Genomic DNA, 25879 nt, shown 5'->3' with positions numbered 1-25879 from the left:
AAGATAAAAGGAATGAAAAAAAAACATAAGTACTTGAATTTCATTAACTATTTATTGGATATGATAATGATATCATGATGATTATACAATGCTGATTTCTAAATGGTGCTAGCGTTGACTCGATATTTATTATACGAATGACAAAAAAATATTGAAATTGAAAATAATTGTCAACCGGTTATAAAATTATGTAGGTACCTCGTCTTAACTATAATGACGGATGGCACTTAATCAGATGTGGAGGTTGGAGCTGAAACAGACAAAATGTGATATCAGAGTTGGTTTACTTACTAATAGACAGTGAGCAGTAGTTATAAATACATCGACCTCTAACGTTCTGAATACAGTACCTACGTAGAACAGCTGGGTAATTAGGACTATACATTATAGAAATAAGAAAAATGGAAATACTCGCAGAAAAATTTAACCCTTTATTAAAACCATGAAAAGTAATTTATTTTATTTTATTTTATTTGTGTTGTACGTTAACATGACATTACAGTGAGTTAATACGCCATGAAACTTAAATAACACATAACAACGTATAAAATTAGATACACAATATAACACTAAGTACATCCATCACATTACACTCGATGGCCTAGCATTCATCACCTCACAAAACCTCATGCATTCCTTTCTCACAGTCGCCCATCGCCATGCAATCAGATCGCACTCGGGTGTTGACGCCAAGAGCGCATTGTCGTGAGCGAGAGGCAGTGGAGAGTTCCTTCGCGACACAGTTCGCGCAGCCGGCACCGCTAAAAGAACGCGTCGCCGAGGCCTGAGATCTATTCTGGAGAATACTTACGACACTCGCATTTTGTAACACACGTGCCATTATCGTTCTTGTAGAAGCCTTTTTTGCAAACACATCCCGGGTTGCAGATCGGTGGGTCAGCCCTCACCAGCACCACAGCAGGAGATGTATCAAGCTGGGCACATGAGGTTATACCATTTTTGGGGCAAGAATTGTACTCCTCGTTACGTCGGGTGCACTTCACTGGTGCTGTTCAAAATAATAAAACACAAATCAAATTATGCGTTCTCTCTTAACAAACCACACAATAGTTATTTGTTATACAAGGGGGCAAAGTTGTATTTTAACGCCGAGTGTGGAATTGAAAAACGAGCAAACCACGAGCGAAGCGACTAGAATCCTGAACTTGCGAAACCTAAAATTTTGCGAGTGTAACATTAAAATAATTATGTTAGTAGTTCCAATTGTGGCGTTAATTGACTTTATTCAAGTCAAATTACTTTACCCACTAGGGAAAAATGCGTTTTTACCCGCTGGTATTAAAGGACAAAACACGTCATTTAACAAACCTTTTCGTCAAAAAAACGCGGCGCTACGACATTTTCGCTACATACGGGGAAACCCATGTAATCGGCTAAAATTGAAGAAAATTGTTATGAATGCACTTGTTGGAATGCACTTGTTCTCGAAGTATGGGCCATTTTGTCAAAGTTGTCCACCCCAGTTTTTTTTTTATAAATTTGGAATTTTTTATGTGGTTTCCACTCTTCGCGAGCTCTTTCAATCCTAATAGGAGAAAAAAAGTGTCCCAACATTTTTTACCCATTCCGTTACCATTTTCTCATACATTTTATATGGCGGTAACGGAATGGAAGGTTTGAAAAACGCATGGAAATCTTGGGACTTTTTTTCTCCTATCAGGTTTGAAAGAACTCGCGATTTTGAATCGTGTAAAAAATACCCATGTTACAAAAAAAGTGGGGTAGACAACTGTGAAAAAAAACCGGCCAAGAGCGTGTCGGGCCACGCTCAGTGTAGGGTTCCGTAGTTTTTCGTATTTTTCTCAAAAACTACTGAACCTATCAAGTTCAAAACAATTTTCCTAGAAATTCTTTATAAAGTTCTACTTTTGTGATTATTTTCATATTTTTTAAACATATGGTTCAAAAGTTAGAGGGGGGGGACGCACTTTTTTTTCCTTTAGGAGCGATTATTTCCGAAGATATTCATATTATCAAAAAACGATCTTAGTAAACCCTTATTCATTTTTAAATAACTATCCAACAATATATCACACGTTGGGGTTGAAATGAAAAAAAAAATCAGCCCCCACTTTACATGTAGGGGGGTACCCTAATAAAACATTTTTTTCCATTTTTTATTTTTGCACTTTGTTGGCGTGATTGATATACATATTGGTACCAAATTTCAGCTTTCTAGTGCTTACGGTTACTGAGATTATCCGCGGACGGACGGACGGACGGACAGACAGACATGGCGAAACTATAAGGGTTCCTAGTTGGCTACGGAACCCTAAAAATGGCCCGTATACCCTAATTTGAATGCATGATTATGATTATTATGAATTTGATAACTTACGACAATCACGTGCTGGGATACACTTATTGTTCTTAGAGATCCTGAAGCCCGGCTTGCATTTACACCCAGGGTGGCAAATGCCAACAGGCAGAAAGCATATCGGTTGTGGCTGGTCATCCTTTGGGCAGAAGTCCCTTGGACAGTTGACTGCGCATTGTACCCAGACTTCGTTTTTATCTGTGCATGTACCAGCTTCGGCTAAAGGAGATAACATAAATTAGCTAATGCTTTCCATGAAATTGTGTTACTGAAGAAGATTTTAATAGGGAGTAGTTAACTGTAAACTCGTAAGAAGGTTGAATGAGACCCGCGAACATTGATAATACTGTCGGTAAATTAATGTTACGGTGATACATTTGGGTGAATCTACTTTTTCTTGCCTGTTATTGCCATGGTTACGGGTCCCTCAGTCACGCTGGTTTTATGCGAAATTATGCTACTGAAATTATGCAAGCATGCATGTAGTCCATGTTTGAAATTGGCAAATGAAGGAAAGGGCTTGTTAACACCAGAAAAATGCATGTTTGCATAGTTTAAGTAGCATAATTTTGCATAAAACTAGCGTGAATCAGGGGACCGTACCCATGGCAATAACAGGCAAGAAAAAGTTGACCCATTTACAAATCCACACCAAATCATGTCGGATATGTGACGGCAACACATCGAACATGGAATTATAGGTACGATACTTACGACAGTCACTTATGGCAATACAGGTTCTATTATCCTCCTCACGAATCCATTCTTGCATTTGCATCCTTCTTTACATCCTTTACCTGGCTTAGAAGACGGACAATATGACATTTTGACTACCTCCTTACAAGTTCTTGGAGTGCATTGATTGTTTACACAGTTGGTGTATTCTTCATTCTGTCCTTTGCAAACTTTAGCTGGAAAATAAACATACACAACAATGTTAGGTGTACATTTGTGATCCTTATTACAAGGGAATAAAGTCTACCGATGGTTAGAGTTGAAAATTATAGGCTACTTGCCTCCTAGTCAAATCAGCTTCTTTTTAAGAACTGTCGAAACGATTTTGAACGACTTGTTAATATGGAATTCATATGAAATTGAATTGAGTGACGTCACGGTCAACTCAGTTACTTTATATATTTCTACCTGACTTATTAAATAGAAATTGGATTTAAAAATAACTTCTGTTCATGTTTTTCTTACAATTATCGGATGCTTTATTTCGTGCTTGGGATAAAATATTTTATTTTAACTACAGTCAAGTTCCCTATTGACAATCTAAAAAATAAATGGATATCCTCATTTAATCACGCTGCTCTCGTCTACAAACTCATTGACCTTACCTAATCGTAAGTTCATCCAACAGGCATGAAAACTTGTTTGCACATTATTAACAGTTAGGTAACGGTAAACACGAGAGGCAGTTAGGAATCCCCGTGCTGTTTTCAATGTTAATTAGTAAATTGTTTTGCATTGCACTTATCTAAGAGTCATCGTGCTAACTTATTAATAAGGCCCACTTGCACCAACGAAAATGGAGGGTTACCCAACCATTTTATATGGAAGTTGACAGATGACAGAAACTACTACAGAAACACTAATCCTGAGTTAAGCGATTGATGCAAGTGGGCCTAAGATTCACCAGTTTTCTAGTACCTTTTTTATACCACGTCGGTGACAAACAGGTATATGGTCCGCCTGATGGAAAGCGGTCACCGTAACCTATGGACGCCTGCAACTTAACTTACGCAATTAAGTATTTGTATACTGAATAATTTCTTTCAATAGTGCTTTCTGCTAAGCTTCATTTGAAATACTAATGCTTACGACAGTCTTCTTTCTTTATACAGCATCCTGTTGCGTCCCAGACATATCCATCATCGCAGATACAACCACCAGGACACGGAGGAATGACTCTAGGACATGGCGCAGGTGTTATCAGCTCATCGCACGTCTTCGGCTGACACTGGCCAACTAAACAATCTATCCAATGTTCATTGGCTTTGCATTTTGGCGGAGCGGGAGTGGTTGTAGTGGTTGAGGTCGTTGAAACTAAAACAATAAAATGTTGTATACAGATATGTAGATGTGCATAATATATCATGATGTTCGATATCAGTGTATAGTGATATTGGCGTTGTAAGGATTTGCTAAAAGTGACTGTTATAAGGATTTGCTAAAAAGGCAGAATAGTTTAAGAAAAATAAAAATAAGTAAAATTGTATTATTCGATCTTGTACCAACTAGAAATCAACGGGAAATTAGCAGATAAGTACATTTTATAAAAGTAATAAAACATCGGAAATAGCATCTTAAGTAGGTACCTGAACATTTTTGAAGCTTGATGCATTTCCCACCTTCACCAGGTTTATTCAAAACGTACCCTTTTTTACACTGGCACCCAGGTCTGCACGCCACTTTACTGATGCATATCGGTTTTGGATTTTGACAAGTGCCAGGGCAAATATCGCGGCAATCTCTCCACGAGGCGTTGGGATCTTTACAATAATTTGCTGTAAAATAATGGGGATTATAACGACGAAACTACGAAATCAACTTGATACGAGTACCTTTGTGAAACTCGCAACTCTCGCAAGGGACAGCAAATTGATATTAACGATGAACAAAAAAGTTTAGATTAGCATGTTATTGGTCTCCATAGATAATGTATTTAAATTAAAAATTTCAAAAATACATACGGCATTGTGCAGCAGGAATGCATAAGCCATCTTTGTTTTTAAAGTGTCCCTTCTTACAAACACACCTAGGTGAGCACAGCCAAATGAGAGTATTGCAGGTAGTAGGCTGGTTGTTGACGTCTTCACAGTTTTCAGCCAGGCATGCTGAGGGGCAACTATCCCACACTTCATTTGGCCGAGTACAGTTCACTGGAGCTTGAAAATATAAAACAAATGAATTAAATAGGTAACTGTGGATATTAAAAATTAACCACAAAATTATTACTATTGTGTACAGCCATACTTACGACATTCCGGAGCGAGTATGCAGTACCCAGTTGAGTTTCTCAAATAATTTAATTTACACTGACACCCTGGATAGCATGGTTCTATTTTCTCACACGGCGGTGGCGGCTTGTCATTTCTTGGACAACGAGGATAAGGACAAGGCCAGTTGCAAGGGGACAGCCACGTTTGATTCTCTCCACAGGGTTTCGGAGCTTAAATTAAAATTATATAGGTACATTATAATATAGGTAGTTGGACATCATCCAAAGAATGATGAGAATAATTAAGAACAAGCATTCGTATCTCTTTGATGTCAGGTATACTCACGGCAGTTTTCAATTTTAATACAATTTCCATCAACGTCTCTCAAGTATCCTTTTTCGCATATGCAACCGCCAGGACAGGGATGGATGCGCGGACACGAGAGCGACTTGCCTAGATCATCGCACTTTTTCGGAAGGCACTGGCCAGCTAAACAATCGATGTATACTTCGTGTTTTTTTGTGCAGTTTCTAGCTGTAATTAATTGCACAATTGATACAATGACAATGACAATAACTATTCATTATACAAAAATCAATTTTTAAAAGTCATTAAACTTACGACATTTATCAGCAGGTACACAAACGTTGCCGTTATTGTCATCCCTTACGAAGCCTTTCTTGCAAAAGCATTTGAATTCACATCGCTTGTTGATGCAAATAGGCGGGTTGGGGTTAGAGCAAGAAGCTTCATAGTCCGGCCCGCAAGATGGTCCGCAGTAGAATTCTTCGTTCTGTCCGCATTCTAGCAAAAAAAAAAAAACAAATGCATGAGGTTCTTTTCTAGTTGTTTCTAGTCATGAGACTTCTTATGCGCTTATAAAAGTAATACACTTATTCTCATCGAAACAATACACTTACGCTTAGGACAATCTTCAACAAGAACACATCTTGGTGGTTTTGCTTCGTCATCCAGAAGATATCCTTTTTTGCAGTCGCAGCCATTGACTTCACAGTATTGGGGACACATTATATCAGTTTTATTTCGGCTTGCACAGGTCTTTCCACAAGGGTTTCCACAGCCGGTTTCTGCATTAGGGTCTCCACCGCAGCTGGCTAAAACATGGAATATAAGCAGATTGCTAACTCTAATTAACACAAGTCAAATTATAATCTATTGAAAATGTTTCAACTGGTGCTATCTTAAAGTAGTCACAGCACTATATATATATATAAATTAAAACCGAAATAAATTACACATATGAAAGAAAAAGTGACCAAGGCCTCTAGTGCCTGAGGCTGCATGGAGATTGATACTAACTGCTTGTATTGCATGTAACTCGTTGTTGCTCTAACCTACTACTACTCCTAGTATAATTAGTTTTAGGATTCCTAAGGTGATTTTATGAGACTTATTCTATGAGATACTTGATTATGTGGGTGAATCAACTTTTTCTTGATTGCCATGCTCACGGTCCCCTGAGTCGCGCTGGTTTTATGCAAAATTATGCTATTGAAACTATGCAAACATGCATTTTTCTGGTGTTAACAAGCCCTTTCCTTAATTTGCCACCTACAAACAGGGACATGTAGCATGCCTGCATAATTTCAGTAGCATAATTTTCCATAAAATCAGTGTGATTCAGGGGACCGTAACCATGGCAAAAACAGACAAGAAAAAGTTGATTCACCCATGTACTTAAGTTGTTATCCATTCCAAAACCGACAGAGATAAATATTCATACTCACGGCAAGTCTTGGCATCTATGCAGGTACCATTTTTAGCCCTCACATACCCGTAGTCACAAATACAACCACCGGGGCAAGGATCCACTGCATCGGCTGGACATTTCAGTGGTTTGCCCAAATCATCGCACGTTTTAGGTACACACTCGCCCATCAGGCAAGGCGACCATCTTTCGTGAGCTTCACATGGTTTTGCTGAAAGATATCAAAGACATATGTAACTCCGTATAGACGGATAAAGTGTAAGAAAAAAACGTACCTCAAAGCCATAGAGAAAAAGGTACGGCGGTCTAGATGGTGTTACACCTTTGGGGAACGCTCAGCTAGATGGCGCTAATATCAATATTTGACATTCTAACACATATCGATATATCAAGCTAACAATATGGGCCAAATTGTCAAAACTAAGGTTCAAAAGTTTTAAGCTTGTGTCGAGAGATGGCAGTCTTTGCATTGTGATTACACGTTTTACTTTGACAGTAACTCTCTACTCTCTGTATAATACTCGATCCTCTTTGAAGATATCAACGTTAATTATAATTATTAGAGTCAATAAACATTTTTATAATAAAGTTTCCAAAGCCAGTCTTATTATATTATTCTACACTTAGTGCATTCGTTTCTGCTAACTGGGGTAAGTATTCGAAATATCGGAAACTGAACATATGTAATTACGAGTATGTGCTGAAATTGTTTAAAATATTAAACTATAAGGGCCACTTGCACCAACGAAAATGGAGGGTTAACCCGAGGGTTAACCCAACATTTTATATGAAATTTGACAGATAACATCTCACTAACCCTAAGTTAAGTGGTGGGTGCAAGTGGGCCTAAGCTACTTACTGCAGTCCTTAGGAAGAACACACTTCTCTTGATTCTTATCATAAACATATCCCTCTTTGCAGTCACATCCATCGTTTCTGCATGGTCGTTTGGGGCAAATTGGATTAGAGTTGTAGTCGGCGCATGTGTTGCCACATTTTTCTCCACAACCTCGTCGAGCGTTGGGATCGTTGACACATTCAACTGGTAAGTAAATGACAAAGAAAATTATAAAACTGAAAGAAAGTAATCCTGCCTTGAAGATAATCGGACCTAGGATGCATACATTTTCAAACAAAAAATACTTACGTGGAGGACACTGGTCTCTGGGTACGCATGGACCAGTGCGGCCAATCCTCAAATAATCGCTCTTGCAGTAACAGCCGTTAACACAAGTTTGGTTGGCGATGCAGTCAACAGCCGCATATAAGGTGAAGCAACTGTCCGGTGGGCAGGGGTATTGACAGCGACGAACCTCATTTTCGGGACACGGAGGAGGTTTGCCACAACCTGAAGAATTTAATATGGTTTAGTCAGTCTATATTCATTAAAAAAACACACGAACTACTAATGTTTCTAAAAACTTTACATCTCTAAGCAGATGGACAGCCAAATTGTATAGGTAAATCTAAATACAACCATGTATGTCAAGTTAAATACTAGAGAAATAGATATAAAGGGCAATTCCACGTAACTGTAATGTAAGTGACCACTTCATTGCATGTTTTTTTATTTATGATGCAAATTGAAGTCTTAATTTATCTCTAGATAAGCCTACTTTTAATCCTTAGATATATTGATATTTAAATTAGCACCATGAATAAAAAAACATGCAAATAATTGGTCACTTACATTACTCTGTTACATGGAATTACCCTAAGCAGAATAACTCACCGACAGCTGGAGGCGATTCAGCTACAACCACAGTTGAAACCAGGAAAACACTTAAAATGAAACCGACCATAGCGCCAATCCTACCCATCCTCAGGCGTTGAATGTGCAATAATATAAAATTTGCTCAACACGTACCTTTATGCACGTTTGATAAATGTCGCGACTCTGTTTTTTATTTATTATATTATTTGTACAAAGGCAAGCTGTGCAAATGTTTGTTGTAAAATGAAGAAATTAGCTATTAACGGCTGGAGTTACTTATTAGCTGGAGTTAATTAATTACAATGATACGCTTGAACTAAACTGGCTTTTAGAATTAATTTAATGCATTTTTCGATGAAGTAATGTTACATTAACAATTTGTAATTGCCCATTATAGCTGTAAGCGTGCATCATAAATTTTATTACTTGAGTTAAACTATGTAACAACGAAAAAAAATCTTACTTACCTATTTAAAATTTCTAACTAATCAACAGTCCTGTAATAAGAAGGTCCCTGAAGGGAAGTGCCTGGGGGCCGATTTTTGAGTCTCACTGTCACTAAAATACCGGTTGAAAACGGTGACTTGCCCTTATTTTCAGTGACAATTTTCTCAATTCGAACGCGTGAGACTCAAAAATCGGCCCGCTGGTTTGTACAAACAATAAAACAGTGAAATAAGAGAAACATTTTACTCTTATTAAAATTACGTCACAGTTTCGTTACAACACTTTTTATCAAAATACTTTACAATATATATACTTTAGATACTGACTCCTACAAAACATTGACGGCCCTTCTACCGCGGACTGTCGTCTTATAAAATATTCATAACAGCCCAGGGCCCTGCAGGGCTAGTACACATTTTGCGTCCTACCAGATAGGCTTCGCAATAGATTTGGCCCTATAGAATTGCCGTCCTACCAGATAGGCATGCAAGGGCCTTTGCAGCCGCAGCAGACGGGCGCGCCAGGGTAGCTGCAGCGTTTAGGGATGCAGCAGCCGGGCCCTTGGCAGCAGTAGCAGGGGCACGGCTTGCAGCGGTTGGGCCGGCAGCACGGGATAGCCACGGACGGGCAGATGTTGGGCGGTACGGGAACTGGTGGGTATACCTGCAAGGATATGACGGTATTTGTAAATATTGTCATTAGTCGACATTTGAGTAGAGGATTTCTACTTATCAAGATATGAGAACATTATCGATAAAGTGTTGTAGATCACTACCTGTGCTAGGTATGTCGCTGCCGACGGTCTGACACAGGTAGTCGTTTAGACATCACGAAATACGTGTATAGAGCTAACAATGGAGCGAACTTAACAAATATTGTACCTTGTCGCACGGAGGACACGGTGGCAAACACGGCAGCACGGGGCACGGCGGGCACGGTTCCGGACACGGGCGCACGGGCGCCGGGCACGGCGAGCACCCTCCCCCAGGGCACACGGAGCACGGCCGCAGGTCGTTCCGCGAGTGCACGCATGGCTTCGTCGTGTACGGGTAGCACGCACCGCACGGCGCGCCCGTACACACGCATGGGTCGAAACTATAGAAAGGAGCAGACATTTTACAATTTTTTGGGTTTTTTTTACAAAATTGGGTATATTAAAGATGACAGTTTAGTGACGTTTGAAAATTTTGCTTTGTTTTTTATCGTTAAGAAGAATATAACACATTTTAATCAAGAAGGTTGGATGACCTTGCGTTAAATGGTACTTTTTTATGCAAATGAATTAATTAAATTAATTAATTTGTATTTAAATTATAATTTGAAGTAGAAATATTTATATTTTAATAATTTTAATATTAATTGTTATTGGCATGGAAGAACTTAAAACCATAACTTTAATTTTTTTACTGACAGAACATTTTACAAAAATGAAATAAACATCACCACCATCAATATAAAATTCTTGTAAAAATTTAGTTAAAATCAGAAAATTTAATATAATATAAAAAACAACGACAACAAGAAAAATATTAAATTTCTAGTTTATACTGACCTAATACTTTATAAACAAAAATGTGTGCGTGTACATTTTGCCCGACTTGTCCGCCGATCCTGCCGTGTGGCACCGGACCGTGTCGTTACTACTGCTGCCCCCCGCCGCAGTGCTGCCAGCCGTGCGTCCCGCCGCCCGTGCCCTGCACCCCGTGCCCCCCTTGCAACTGCTGTGCGAGGTTTCGGCCGTGCCCGGCGCCGGTCATTCCGGACATAGTTCCGCCAATCGTGCCGTGCCTGCCGCCGTGCAAGCCCCGCCGTTGCCCGGCGCCTGAACCGCCGCCGTATTGCCCGCCGAGACCGGTGTGCTGTCCTCCAGTATTACCTTGCTGTCCACCTCCCGAGCCATGTGATCCCCCACCAGTAAGTATAACAGTCTGAACTTATATATTCACTGGTATTGGTAGTATTATGCTCAAAATAAAACCCAATAAACACCGTATGAACCTAATCATATCAATTCTTTATTATTTTCAGTGTCGACCTTGCCCGGAACCTATACCATGTTACCAGCCAGTATTGCCCTGCTGCAACCCCCAATGCCCTCCTCCAATAATTCCCAAACAACGGCCGATTTGCCCGAGAGCCCCACCGTGTCCGTACCCTTGCCTGCCCGTCTGCCGTAGCTGCTGCCCCGAGATCTGTGGACTAGACCCCGTGACGCGGCGACGCCCGACGATAGTGCACAACAGTGTAGTGACGAGGAAGATTGATAATAGCAGACAGGTTTGTACTTATTTTATTATATTACGTCGCAAGGTACAGACGCGTGGCGTGACGAGCGTGGCTGCGGATACCCGGCAAACTGCCGCCCCTGGAATACTTCCCGATTCGCCGGATTCCTGTTTTGCCGGATTCTTGTTTCGTCGGATTCTTATTTCGCCAGGTTTTTTTGATTAAGAAATACTATAGAAATATCGCGGCTTTACCTATCTATTAAATAAAATGCAGACACTTCGTTACATTAATAAAAAATATCTGGGCGACCGAGCTTCGCTCGGTTTTATTTAAATAAATCATAAAATAAATAAATATACAAGAATTGCTTGTTTAAAGGTATATTTATTTTATTTGTTATTCAATGTTACCTAATCAGATTACATTTAAGATAATTGGCATAACCTGTTTAAACATTCTACTACTGTTATTCTTCCCTCGACGTAGTCATTGACTATGGCCCTTTCTTGTCGATATCTTGACATGTTAATTCGACGCAACTGTGTAACATCGGGGCAATGTAGCTGCATTTTTCTTATAACAACATCTTGCTGCTGTGCTTCGGCTCTGAGTAACTGTATAAATTGAAAGAGGGATGGTTTTTTAGGGATCCTATGGTTTATTCTGTTATTCCATCCCTCGACGGCGTTGTTGGTTCTGAATTCTTCCTCACTAACGCAAAACAATGAGCTCGTAACTTTACGCATCCAGAAGTTTAGGAAGTAATTATGGAACTGGACTATTGGATTCAAGTTTGATAACGATTCCGAAATCTCCATATAAGCTACTGGAATATCTTCCTTGGGCAATAATGCCGCGTGTGCATAATTTGGTATACACTTTTCCTTCTTCAGTCCCTACCAGACCTAATTCCTTCGCCATTCTCCACAGAGCTTTCTTGAAGTGAAAATAACATCCGCTCACAATAACACCTGGATATTCCGCTTGCAAGCCATTTATTGTGGCGATTTCAAAATCGCATTTATATTTTTTTACATCGAGGGCAAATCTGTGCTTTAATATGGAAAATAATCTCTTATATGTTCTTTCTTCTTTATTGGGAAGGAGTGCATATATTATTGGCACAAAACACGTTTTTTCCGGTAACTTGCTTAAGTTTGCTAGTAATATATATAACTGCAAAAATGGCGGTGGTGTAACTTTAAAAGTACCATCTCCAAAATACTCCGTTTCTTTAGACATAACATCTAGAGCAGCTGGCGAAGCAAATATCAATATTTTGTCACTACTACCGTCGTTGCAAATTAAATAGCTCTCAGATAGCACATCCGGAACCACCACTTCCTAAGTTTGAAAAGTACATTTTTCGACTCCAAGCGACTTATTGCGTGCATTATATAAGCATGTTTTATGTTTTTTCCAGCTGGGAATAAGAGAAAAATCGAATTCAGCATCACACTCTTCCACCAAACCTTGAAGAGTATTCTCATATATTGGCTTTACTGGACCCAAATTCTCGCATACCTTTCGCTTCAACACGTTTATGTGAACCTCGACTTCCCGTTTCATGAATTCTGGCTGACAGCTATGGTTGGATTCTCTGATTACTTTATCGTTTTTATCCAAAGTAATTGAAGTTGAGCACAAAAGCCTGTTCGAACACCGAAAATTTCTTGAACCACTTTTATTTTCTTTTTCGAAATTATATTTAAATCCTCCCCGTAGTAAAATACTCTTAGGACGCCTTTTACTATCGATAAATACTATCTTGTTAGTTTCGTCAGTTTCCATTTTCAATCAAAATTTGTATTGAATGCGTATAAGTTTATTTAACGTACCTATTTTGCTTCACCAAGACATTGAAAAGAAATGACATGAAAACAAATGAATATGAATCTTAGACAACGAGGTAAGTATTTAATTAGTGTCCAAGTGGCCAGTACTTCAGGTTGTAAACATGTACATTGGTCGCAAGAATCCAAATATCATTTACTTGAGGTTTTAAGTACAGAGTCTACGTGCTTTAACTTAACCTGGTTACGAATCTCCGGTTTCGTGCGAGGCCGAAGGGGTTAAGCGTAAGATGAATAAATCGTTGCGAATTAAAAGACGCTTTTCTCCCATTACAACTTCATAAGTTTAAGAAGTTCTTATTCGCAACTAATTTCCGGTAATAAAAAAAGTTATCTTGATTCTCAACTGGTTGTTAACAAAAAATAAACATTCTTTATTTACACCAGGTTGCGAATCGCAGTTGAGAAAACGGCCGGAAGCAGATCAATTCATACAATAAGAAAATATAACCACATGTTTCCTTTACCTGGGTGATTTTATTGTATATTAATATTTCCGACGAAACAAGAATCTGACTAAACAAGAATCCGACGAAACAAGAATCCGGCAAAACAGGAATCCGGCGAATCGGGAAGTATTCCGCCCCTGTCCTCCGGAACAGATTCTTTGTCGACATACATTTTGTGCACGTCGCTGCGATTTGGTGCATCGCGCGGCACATCAAAATATACGATTAATTGAACACGTTTGAAACAACAGCAACAGCAGCTTGTCACGCCTCACGCCGTATGCCAGACGTTCAGTCCACGACCTCATTGTCAAGAGACCATACTTACTTAACCCTTAAAAGTCCAAGCTTTAGTAGGTACGAAAAGAGGCGCTACGGAGTACGGTGAGCATGTCAAAAATGTATTAATACGAGTATAATTATAATATTTTTGTCCACAGCCGGTTCCCTGCTGTGTCAACCACTTGGCCGTGCCCTGATCTAGTGAATCTGGCTGTCCTTGTTTTGGTAACGTTTTAGTAATGTTCGATGCAAGTATTGTATAATGTTTTGGAAAAATATTGTGATTCGATAAAAATATGATTCTAGAAGTTCTGTTTTACGTATATTTAAAATTACCTATAGCTTGGTCAACGAACGATTCTAGATGGAATGGCCGAAAGCAGAAAGTTTCACTACGGGATGTTGTTAGGGGTAGTCAGGAGACATACATACTAAAAGTCCTCGGACTTTGGACGTGAGCTCGAAGAGGGGGGGATGAAAAAAGGTCCCATTTTTTGGTTTTTTGCTCATATTTCAAAAACTATGCGTCATACGAAATTTTGGTTTACTACACCTTGAAAGCTTATAAAATTCTCTATAACTTTGATCTAGAAACTTTTTTTCTATTCTCAACCATTATCTAGGTATGAGCTCCTAAAAACTGTTAATTTTTTAAAAATCGTTTTCCCCCACTTTTTGCTTCATACATTGCTCCATATCTTGAAAAATATTTATCTTAGACAAAAGTTTTCTTAAAAAATCTTGTAGATCATTCAAATACCTTTCATAATATGTGTACATATGCTTCTGGGTCATGTACCGTTGAATAATTATACGACTTTAAAACGAAATGAAACAACAAATGTATGTGATAAACGTGTAAAATATATATTTCATGAACATGATTGTATTACGATGCTGTATAAATTCATTCACACAACAGGTAACAATACAATTAGCTGTACATAAAGGCCTTGTCATACCCACATCTACCACTACTACAATCTGTAGTGCACCGGCAAAATATTAACTTTAGTATTTCTTCCGGAGCAGCTGGTACTTTGGTTTGTACAGGAATCAGTAAGTTGCTTTCGTTCCGTGCCCATCCCCATTCATCATCCTCCTTGCGTTATCCCGGCATTTGCCACGGCTCATGGGAGCCTGGGGTCCACTTTGACAACTAATCCCAAGATTTGGCGTAGGCACTAGTTTTACGAAAGCGACTGCCATCTGACTTTCCAACCCGAAGGGTAACTAGGACTCATTGGAATTAGTCCGGTTTCCTCACGATGTTTTCCTTCACCGAAAAGCGACTGGCAAATATCAAATGACATTTCGCACATAAGTTCAGAAAAAAGTCATTGGTACGAGCCGGGTTCGAACCCGCAACCTCCGGATCGAAAGTCAACGACACTCCAGGATAGAGGAAGACACTGATGATAACGGCGGGGAGGATATTGTCTAAGATACAGTTGTCACATCTGATCCAGATGACATGGAAGAAACAGTTTCAATTTGTTTGATTTATTTGGGACAACAAACACAGTAACATACAAGGTTAGAGAATTGCAGTGTTGACAGTAGTAAGGTGTGAGACCGACAGCATTTCAAACAAACAAAGAAGACCGATTAGTATCATCCCGCCCAAAGAGGCAGCGAGTAAATTATGTTTTAAATTACTCGTGTGAGTTATATCCATACCTCCTAAGGATACTGAGGCAAGTGCAAACTCATGATTTTGCAGAGGAGAGCCGTTCAAAGGTACAAAGTAACATAACTAACATATTTGTTCACGTAATAACATAAAAATTCGGATTTGTTTTAACGAAATCAATGAGGTTATTTCTGCATTCATGAGAATTTCAAATTTATAACAGTCTATGATCTAAGAGTACTTGATCCAGTATACGAGTATTTTAGCGCACTTGGTCCAGTATTCGTCAAGTAAAAACCTTTTTTTTTTACGTTAAAATTTGATTTAAAGTAGAATAGTAGTAGAAAACTTTTAAGAGTTAGGACATAATTGTAACTTAAGCTGTTTTTACCTCCGAAACTAAGTTAGTTAGTTGTATTAGTATTCCACACTTTTTTTACCTCCCTCGCTAATATACCAATGACTTTTTTCTGAACTTATGTGCGAAATGTCATTTGATATTTGCCAGTCGCTTTTAGGTGAAGGAAAACATCGTGAGGAAACCGGACTAATTCCAATAAGTCCTAGTTACCCTTCGGGTTGGAAAGTAAGAAGACAGTCGCTTTCGTAAAACTAGTGCCTACGCCAAATCTTGGGATTAGTTGTCAAAGTGGACCCCAGGCTCCCATGAGCCGTGGCAAATGCCGGGATAACGCAAGGAGGATGATGAATGGGGATGGCACGGAACGAAAGCAACTTACTGATTCCTGTGCAAACCAAAGTACCAGCTGCTCTGGAAGAAATACTGAAGTCAATATTTTGCCGGTGCACCACAGATTTTAGTAGTGGTGGATGGTAGATGTGTACAGCTAATTGTATTGTTACCTGTTGTGTGAATGCATTTATACAGCATCATAATACAATCATGTTCATCAAATACATATTTTACACGTTTATCACATACATTTGTTGTTTCATTTCGTTTTAAAGTCGTATAATTATTCAACGGTACATGACCCAGAAGCATATGTACACATATTATGAAAGGTATTTGAATGATCTACAAGATTTTTTAAGAAAACTTTTGTCTAAGATAAATATTTTTCAAGATATGGAGCAATGTATGAAGCAAAAAGTGGGGGAAAAAGGATTTTTAAAAAATTAACAGTTTTTAGGAGCTCATACCTAGATAATGGTTGAGAATAGAAAAAAGTTTCTAGATCAAAGTTATAGAGAATTTTATAAGCTTTCAAGGTGTAGTAAACCAAAATTTCGTATGACGCATAGTTTTTGAAATATGAGCAAAAAAACAAAAAATGGGACCTTTTTTCATCCCCCCCTCTTCGAGCTCACGTCCAAAGTCCGAGGACTTTTAGTATGTATGTCTCCTGACTACCCCTAACAACATCCCGTAGTGAAACTTTCTGCTTTCGGCCATTCCACCTAGACCCCCCTTTTGAGCATTCATTGACTGATCTACTACTAACATTATTTATATAAATGCGAAAGGAATAGACTAGAGAGCTCACGCTGAACCAATTTGAAATTTAAAAATAGTTTGAGATCACAGGAATAATTTCAGGTGTATTCGGGTAATTGCTAATGAAAAATCACAAGGTCGAAAAAAGGAAAGAATATGAGACGAAAAATGATACACTTTCTAATTACCCGAATACAACTTGCCTTCGTTTAAAGCCAGCTGCATCCTGACTGCACAATAGCAAGCTATTTGCGAAGTTGTATCTACTCATTAGTGTGCACACGTTTTTAAAGCGTCACCGGTAACACCTCTGAAGTTGCAGATGTCCGTAATAGGCTGCTTACCATCAGCGGGACTGGTGCTCAAACGAGTGACAAACGTCACTAGACATTCATTTCAATTCTTATATTTTTGGAGAGTGGAACGTTAGCACAAACACATTAGGTACCTACTTAAAACATGTACAGTCAACCAATTTAAACCCTAGGCCACTCTACAACCATGTCAAAATGACAAGCAGTACGAGATTCCTTACAATCTGATTTATAACGTCACTATGACATAGTTTTACAGTGGCCTAGGGTTTTAATTGGTTGACTGTACCTATATTGCAATCATATTATTACAGTTACTTCAATTGCAATAGAACCCTCGAACCCATAGATGATTTGCAATTGGTGTACAGCCGACAAGTTTTCACAGCAACTGCAAATAGGCCTCGCCATCTGTGTGCGATTTGCAGTTACATTCACTGCAATGAAACTGCACTCGAACTGCTATTTTATTATTAGGACTGCACGCCAACTGTAAGGCACTGGTCCCACCGCGAGCTAGTAAGCTATGAGCTATCGACTATAAAAACGAACGAAAGATAAGCACTCCCGTGCAAATAAAAGAGACACGGCGATATTGATAGCTCACTGCTGGGCGAGTAACTATAAACATCGCCGTGTCTCTTTTATTTACACGGGAGTGATTATCTTTTGTTAGTTTTTATAGCCGATAGCCCATAGTTTACTAGCTCGCGGTGGGACCAGTGCTAACTTCTATGGGAACTACATGCCAACTTTGCGCGTTGCAGTTCTCAAACAATACCTATGTAGTTGGGTTGTAGTCTGTTGTTATGTATCGGCCCTACTAATTTACTGCTACCAAAAATTAAAACTGCACTGCTTGGTTATTGATTCAGTATTATTCGGACAAACACTAAATTACAGACATTTGTTACAAGGACGATTTTTTTACACTGATTTTCTTGATCACATATTCACTAATTCTAACACATCACACTATATGCGTATGGCAACTGTAGATGTTGACGCAGCGGTTCTCGAACCTTGTGCATTGGGGGAGCCTGGGAGGGGGGTGGCAGCTCAAGGAGATGTGTCCGGGTCCGCACTGCATCGGTCCCACTGACTGGAGACAAGTCTCCGGACACGGGGGACAAGGTGATGAACACGGAACTGGACAACAAACTGGAGTCGGGCAGCACTTCATCTTGACTGATTGTTCCGGATAATTTTGCGTTGAGCCTGGATGGGTTGAGGAAATGAAGCATGTCACGCGGACGCTTGCTCTTTATATAAGCTTTCGTGGCACACTTGATTATGTGGCGAAATCGAGTGTGTTTTTATCGCGTTGGTTTAAACATTATGAAAATCTATAGGGCATATTCATCTTGTAATAAATAAATACAGGTGTTTGATTTGTTTTACATAATTTCCCAGATTTTGAAACAGTTACCACTCGTACCTATATAATTTTTAAGAAAAAAAAACCGCTGCTTTTGGGGTTCTGGTGAAAGCCATTTATATCTAGGTCTACCTCTCCCTCTTCCCTTGAATTTTCCTTCGATAATTGTCTGTAATAAGTTGTATTTCTTGTTTCTGTATATGTGACCCAGGTATGCTGTATATATGCTGTTTTTCGTCTCTTAATGATGAGTATTTCTGGAGACTTCATTCTACGCAAAACTTCTTTGTTCGTAACGTGTTCGGTCCATGATATTTTTAACATCCTTCGGTAGAGCCACATCTCGAAGGCAGCAAGTCTATCTGTTGTGAATTTATTCAGTGTCCATGCCTCCATGCCATATAACAGGGTAGATATAACATAGCATTTGACGAGTCTCCACCTCAGTTTGATATTTATGCTTCTATTGTTGAATAGCGATTTCATTGACAAACGTTCTTTGCGATTTCTATTCTTGTTTTAATTTCCTGATCTGGGCCCCATTTCAACACGCTCCTAGATATCTATATTGCTTAACTTTTTCTATCGTTTGATCGTGAGCGTCAGAATGGCGGGTGTACATCAAGCAATCCTGGTGTGGTATACGTCAGGAGTTAGTGCTAGCAATGTGCCAAATGTGCGCCAAAATTCGAGCAATGTGCTCTTTGAACTCCAGAGATATTTAAGAAATTAATGACACCCGCCATTCTGACGTCAGGTTGGCGGGTGCCTTCGCGGGCACTATGTCCAAGTGTCAAAATGTCCATGGGGACAAAATGCCTAATGGTCAAAATGTCTATGGAGTCAATACGCCCAAAGGGTCAATATGTCCAAGGGTCAAAACGTCCAAGGAGTCAATGTGCCCAAAGAGACAAAATGTCCAAGGGTCAAAACGTCCAAGTAGTCAATACGTCCAAGGGTCAAAATGACCAAGAAGTCAATATGTTAATATAGTCAACATGTATAGGGGTCAAAACGTCCAAGAAGTCAATATGCCCAAGGAGTCAATATGTCCAAAGGTCAAAATGTCCAAATAGTCAATATGTCCATAGAGTCAACATGTCTAAGAGTCGAAACGTCCAAGAAGACAATATGCTCGAAGAGTCTATATGACCAAGGGTCAAAACGTCCAACAAGTCAATATGCCCAAAGAGTCAATATGTCCAAGGATCAAAACGTCCAAGGACTGAATATTGAAAAATAGGAATAAGTCCCTGTCACACGTGCGATATGCTAGCGCCGCGCCCAGCCGGCAGGATGTCGTCGATATTTTTACTAAACCGCCTGGTAATCGTTCGCGTGATAAAATATCAAGAATGGTAAACGCGCTATATAGACCAAGAAAAGTAGTTCGACCTGGACATAATTCGGTAACCGTAATTTTCTTTTTCTGTCGTATAAAGTATCATTAGTGTTAGTTAAAATACAAATTATTAAGAAAATTAAGGTTCTGATTCAATAAAAAAAAAAACTAAATTTAATTCATTTTTGATTTTATTACTAAAGAATTAAATGTAATCCGGAAAAAGTGCTTGTATTATGTTGTGACACCTGAATTTCATACAAAAACATCTCATTTATATAAATAATTCATACGAAACTATCATTTATAAAGAAGGTTCAGTAAGTTATATTTTCAGGCGCATTTCACTAGGAAATATTAATAACCGTAGTCCTTCAATATATTACATACGTACATACATACAGTCATGCCTGTAGTATTCCATGAACGGGTAGGCAGAGCACATAAAACAACTCAAGTTTCACTACCACTCCTGGCAAATAATTTGAATTTATTATGAATACGTGGGTTGATAAATTATAAAACTTATACCAATACTTTTTCTAAATATTGATAATTTTAGGAAAAGCCAAATACTTAACTAAAGTGAAAGATGGTAAATTTTGCCGTTAATATATTCTTAGTACTATAGGTACGAAATCAGTTAAGCAACAAATATGTACTTTTCATTACTTAATTGATATTGGGGGGGGGGGGGGGGGGGGGTTCGCGGCGGGATGGTGGGAAATTATGAATGAAGTGGGAAATATTGTAGTTTCCCATTGTTCGATAAGGTAACGAACTTTTTACTAGTCAATTTTAGTTGATTTAAAATCTAGAAACTTAGAGAATATATTCTGTCAACATAGCAAGGATCATTATCAGAACCATGATATTCTTTTTTTTTTAACAAGCAGAAACGTCTGCTAACGATTCTAAACATTTTTATGATATTTATGATCGGATAAATCAGACAAATCAGCTAAGTTCTCAAGAGTTTCTTCTATGTAGGTACTTTTTTAGGGTTCCGTAGTCAACTAGGAACCCTTATAGTTTCGCCATGTCTGTCTGTCCGTCCGTCCGTCCGTCCGCGGATAATCTCAGTAACCGTTAGCACTAGAAAGCTGAAATTTGGTAACAATATGTATATCAATCACGCCAACAAAGTCCAAAAATAAAAAATGGAAAAAAATGTTTTATTAGGGTACCCCCCTTACATGTAAAGTGGGGGCTGATATTTTTTTTCATTCCAACCCCAACGTGTGATATATTGTTGGATAGGTATTTAAAAATGAATAAGGGTTTACTAAGATCATTTTTTCATAATATTAATATTATACACGTTAAACTTCCGTGAGACATATTCAAATAATTAATTGAAATACGGTTGTACTCACGTTATTATATCGCTATTGCTGCGACATGTTTCGGGCTAATTCGGAGGCCCCTCTTCAGGCGTATAGGAGTTCACGCGACGGCTAGACTCAGGAAACTGAACGCGCCGCTCGCCGCTCCGCCCGCTGCGCCCACCTACAAGGCGTCCCGTTTTTTGTCGAGTCTCCTGCAACCTCTAACTGGTAATACGTTTAGCTTCGTACGAGACTCTACGCACTTTGTGCAATTACTTGAGGGAGTTATGTTGCAGGAAGATGAGGTAATGGTGAGCTTTGATGTAACCTCCTTATTTACTAATGTACCGGTAGCGGAAACTATAGAGTTGATAAAACGAATGGCCGAACACGACGACTCTCACCGAGTACATGGAGATGATAGAGTTTTGCCTCACTAGTGGATATTTTTTGTGTGGCGGGGTGAATACTACTTGCAGATAGAAGGAGTCGCAATGGGTTCTCCGATAGCTCCAGTGGTGGCTAACCTTTTTATGGAAAATTTTGAGCAGAGAGCGTTGGAGACCTGCCCACATAAGCCTAGGCTATGGTGGCGATATGTCGACGACGTGTTTGCCGTAGTGACAGGCAGAGATCTAGACCCGTTACTTGCCCACCTGAACGCGCAGCATCCCAAGATTACGTTCACTATAGAGAAAGAGTGTAATGGGGCTCTACCTTTTCTGGATGTCTTAGTGCAGCGGGACGAACGTGGCCTTTTGACTCATAAGGTGCATAGAAAGGCTACACACACCGACAGGTACCTGCAAGCTGACTCGCACCATCACCCTGCGCATTTGTCTTCGGTGCCACGCGCTCTCATCAACAGGGCTTTACGTCTCTGTGACCCGCAGTACGTGCAAGGCGAGCTGCAGCATGTAAGGCAGGTGTTAGAGAAGAATGGGTACAGTTGGAGACAGAGTCAGCGGGCGGCAAGTGCGAGCACGTTACGGCGAACACATACGGTCGAGAGAGCGCCTGTTTTCTTGCCTTTCATTAAAGGGGTAACGGATACCATTGGACGCCTATTACGCCGTAGGTTTAGCATGAGGACAATTTTCCGCCCCCACACAAAGGTAAGGCAGGTGCTGCGCTCTCCTAAAGATAAGGACCCACTGGGTAGCCCGGGGTATACGAGATACCTTGTGACTGTGGTAGAGCGTATGTCGGCGAGACTGGAAGGAATGTCTCCGCGAGGTTGTCGGAACACATACGAAGCGTGAAGAACATGGACACCAGAAATTCCGCAGTGGCAGAGCACGCGTACGATACCGGTGCGTCCCATTTTATACGCTTCGATAGAGCAAGGTTGTTGGTACGGGAGAAATGTTTTGTACCACGCAAAGTTCTCGAGGCCATTGAAATCGGACGCCGCCCTAATTTCAATCGGGACGGAGGCTGGATGTTGCCACCAGCATGGAAACCGGTAATACCTAATGTGAAGCGGAAAATGTGTTTTGACAATCGTGTGGACACAGTGAGTGCAGTGTGCTTACCTCCATCGGTCGACACAGCCGCGCTACCAGAACTCTACACAACAACTACAGCAGCAGACTGCTCTGCGCCCCCCTCCCCCGTCCTATCAGCGCGCGCGCAGCGGGCGGAGCGGCGAGCGGCGCGTTCAGTTTGCGGAGTCTAGCCGTCGCGTGAACTCCTATACGCCTGAAGAGGGGCCTCCGAATTGGCCCGAAACATGTCGCAGCAATAGCGATATAATAACGTGAGTACAACCGTATTTCAATTAATTATTTGAATATTAATATTTTCGGAAATAATCGCTCCTAAAGGAAAAAAAGTGCGTCCCCCCCCCCCTCTAACTTTTGAACCACATATTTAAAAAATATGAAAAAATTCACAAAAGTAGAACTTTATAAAAACTTTCTAGGAAAATTGTTTTGAACTTGATAGGTTCAGTAGTTTTTGAGAAAAATACGGAAAACTACGGAACCCTACACTGAGCGTGGCCCGACACGCTCTTGGCCGGTTTTTGTAAGTTGTGTTCGTATTGTTTTCTTATTCATTTTGTCTTCACTAAAATTAATAGAAATAAAATGAATAAAAACAAATAAAAAAATGGAAAACAAAAAAGGCCCATTTTCAAAAAGTCTAAGTCGAGAATAAACACTTGGAAATATATTCCCACTTGATGAAAACCTACCAAAATCGATGAGTTCAGGCACGAACACTGGGAAATAATTTCCCACTTACTAAAACCTTAAAATCTTGGCTAAATAATGACATAATCGTTATGACAATTCTGTTTAAGCAGAACACAGGGGAAATAAGTCCAGTTAATAAGACTGTTCACTGTATGCACTTACCAGATTTTTTTTCGTACTTAGCCTCAAAACACTAAAAAACTCTTGTTATTACGCGAAAAATCATGACAACTGACTTTGACTTTGTGTGGTCACAAATGGTTGTCCTCAGAAAAGTCTTGCCTCTTTTCAAACTCAAAATATTACTAAGATTTTAAATCTGTATGATTGGTATCGCTCAGTGGTGCCATTAAAAAGATAAAAAATATTTTGTGGTGAATGATGAAGTGGGAAATAATTTCCCGTTATTTGATTAAGGGTTAAAGCGAGAAAAAACTTAGTATGTGGATGTCCTTCGTCCGGTGAGGCCGTGTGTTTGTACTCTAATAATTGCTGCGAATTAACTGTATCTTAGGCACGCCACAGTCTTAAAAATTCATAATCTTAAAAAAGATTTGTATGCAACCTATCAGTTCAATCAATCTGAAAATTCTGTCAGTTTGAACTGACAGGTTACATACAAATCTTTTTTAAGATTATGATTTTTTAAAACTGTATGTGTTGTGTGCCTTACTCGTACTTGGTATACAAAACGCTTCGATTACAAATATTTCACCGTCCAGTATAATAGAGCTCCCTTATTACAAACATGACATTTTGCAGCAGGAGGAAAAAAAGTAAGTACGACATACACATTATTTCACACAAATATTGGACACAAAGTATAAAATCAACAAACAAATTTCTAGTGCGCCATTTAATTACAATATATTGGGAAATGGAAATTTTGCCTAACAATACCTTTGGCTAAATAATATTTGGTAAAATGAAATTTGACCAAGTAAATATTTGTGTGGTGAAACAAATTTCACTTTCTTCCCGTGGGTGTCGTAAAGGCGACTGTGGGATATGGGGTAAATTTTGCTAGTCGAGAGTGACAATTTGCAATGTCACAGTTTCGTTTTTTCAACCCCTTATTTGCCAAACGTTTATTTGGGTGCCTAATGATAATTTTAAATATTTTGGGAAACAAATACTTCGAAAAAAAGTTTGCTAAATGTCAATTTACGATGCATAATAAACATAATATATAACTTCTATACTCCCTGAAGTAGGTAATGAAGACCTCAACCAGACTTTTTCTGTGAGTTAGAAATAAGACCCCACTATATTCCCGGATTTGTAAGTTCACATTTATTACAACTTGGACATATTTATGAAATATGTTCATTAAATTTTGACTCCAAACGTTTGGCATGTAGATTAATTGAAAGTTTTGACCCTTTATGGAAATATGAAGACTATTTTGACGTTTTGATTCCTTTATTACAACTTGGACGTTATGACCCTTGGACATATTGACTACTTTTTTTGACATTTTGATTCCTTGGACGATTCCTTGGACGTTATGACCCTTGGGACATATTGACTCTTTTGACATTTTGATTCCTTGGACGTTATGACCCTTGGACATATTGACTCTTTTGACGTTTTGATTCCTTGGTCGTTTTGAAACTTGGACATTCTGACACTTGGGCACATTCACTTATTGGACATTTTGACTCTTAGACATATTTACCCTGAGGATATTATTTTGTCTCTTTGGGCATATTGCCTCCTAGGACGTTTTGACCTTTGGACATGTTGACCCTTGGACGTATTGACCACATAGACATTTTGACCGTTGGGCATTTTGTCCCCATGGACATTTTGACACTTTGGCATAGTGCCCGCGAAGGATCTTGAGTGTGGCTGCGTCTTTCGTATGCGTCCAGTCTTTAATGTTATCTATCCATTTAGGTCTACCTCTCCCTCATCCCTTGAATTTTCCTTCGATAATTGTCTGTAATAAGTTGTATTTCTTGTTTAGCTTTATATGTGACCCAGGTATGCTGTATATATGCTGTTTTTCGTCTCTTAATGATGTTGAGTATTTCTGGAGACTTCATTCTACTCAAAACTTCTTTGTTCGTAACGTGTTCGGTCCATGATATTTTTAACATCCTTCGGTAGAGCCACATCTCGAAGGCAGCAAGTCTATTGTGAATTTATTCAGTGTCCATGCCTCCATGCCATATAACAGGGTAGATATAACATAGCATTTGACGTAGTCTCCACCTCAGTTTGATATTTATGCTTCTA

At 39.3% G+C, this 25879-nt stretch overlaps 3 protein-coding genes across 4 annotated transcripts; 1 reads left to right on the top strand and 2 right to left on the bottom strand.

Moving 5' to 3' along the window:
• Positions 1-35: 35 nt before the first annotated feature.
• Positions 36-8903, bottom strand: LOC125225571 (zonadhesin-like). The gene is made up of 15 exons (XM_048129335.1): positions 8745-8903; positions 8160-8360; positions 7872-8054; positions 7032-7223; positions 6204-6398; positions 5905-6087; positions 5629-5817; positions 5322-5513; positions 5035-5229; positions 4660-4848; positions 4163-4387; positions 3053-3249; positions 2360-2557; positions 812-1009; positions 36-250 (listed from the first exon to the last, which is right to left on the bottom strand). Exons 1-12 carry the CDS (start codon positions 8830-8832, stop codon positions 3062-3064), a joined length of 2220 nt encoding a protein of 739 aa, XP_047985292.1. The 5' UTR covers positions 8833-8903; the 3' UTR covers positions 36-250; positions 812-1009; positions 2360-2557; positions 3053-3061.
• Positions 8904-9447: 544 nt separating this feature from the next.
• Positions 9448-10847, bottom strand: LOC125225573 (small proline-rich protein 2D-like). 2 transcript variants are annotated; one of them, XM_048129339.1, is made up of 3 exons: positions 10726-10847; positions 10055-10268; positions 9448-9836 (listed from the first exon to the last, which is right to left on the bottom strand). In XM_048129339.1, the coding sequence occupies exons 2-3, from the start codon at positions 10257-10259 to the stop codon at positions 9712-9714; spliced, it is 330 nt and encodes a 109-aa protein (XP_047985296.1). In that variant the 5' UTR covers positions 10260-10268; positions 10726-10847; the 3' UTR covers positions 9448-9711. The 2 variants fall into 2 exon arrangements, with proteins under 2 accessions (XP_047985296.1, XP_047985294.1); XM_048129337.1 differs by lacking the exon at positions 10726-10847 and having other exon boundaries at positions 10055-10386.
• LOC125225572 (cornifin-A-like) lies at positions 10727-14263 on the top strand. The gene is made up of 3 exons (XM_048129336.1): positions 10727-11087; positions 11202-11450; positions 14145-14263. Exons 1-3 carry the CDS (start codon positions 10746-10748, stop codon positions 14181-14183), a joined length of 630 nt encoding a protein of 209 aa, XP_047985293.1. The 5' UTR covers positions 10727-10745; the 3' UTR covers positions 14184-14263.
• Positions 14264-25879: the final 11616 nt, after the last annotated feature.

This window comes from Leguminivora glycinivorella, chromosome 4 (genome assembly GCF_023078275.1).
Source record: "Leguminivora glycinivorella isolate SPB_JAAS2020 chromosome 4, LegGlyc_1.1, whole genome shotgun sequence".
Taxonomy (NCBI): domain Eukaryota; kingdom Metazoa; phylum Arthropoda; class Insecta; order Lepidoptera; family Tortricidae; genus Leguminivora; species Leguminivora glycinivorella.
The sequence above is the reverse complement of the archived record's forward strand: the minus strand, read 5'-3'. Positions and strand labels throughout refer to the sequence as shown.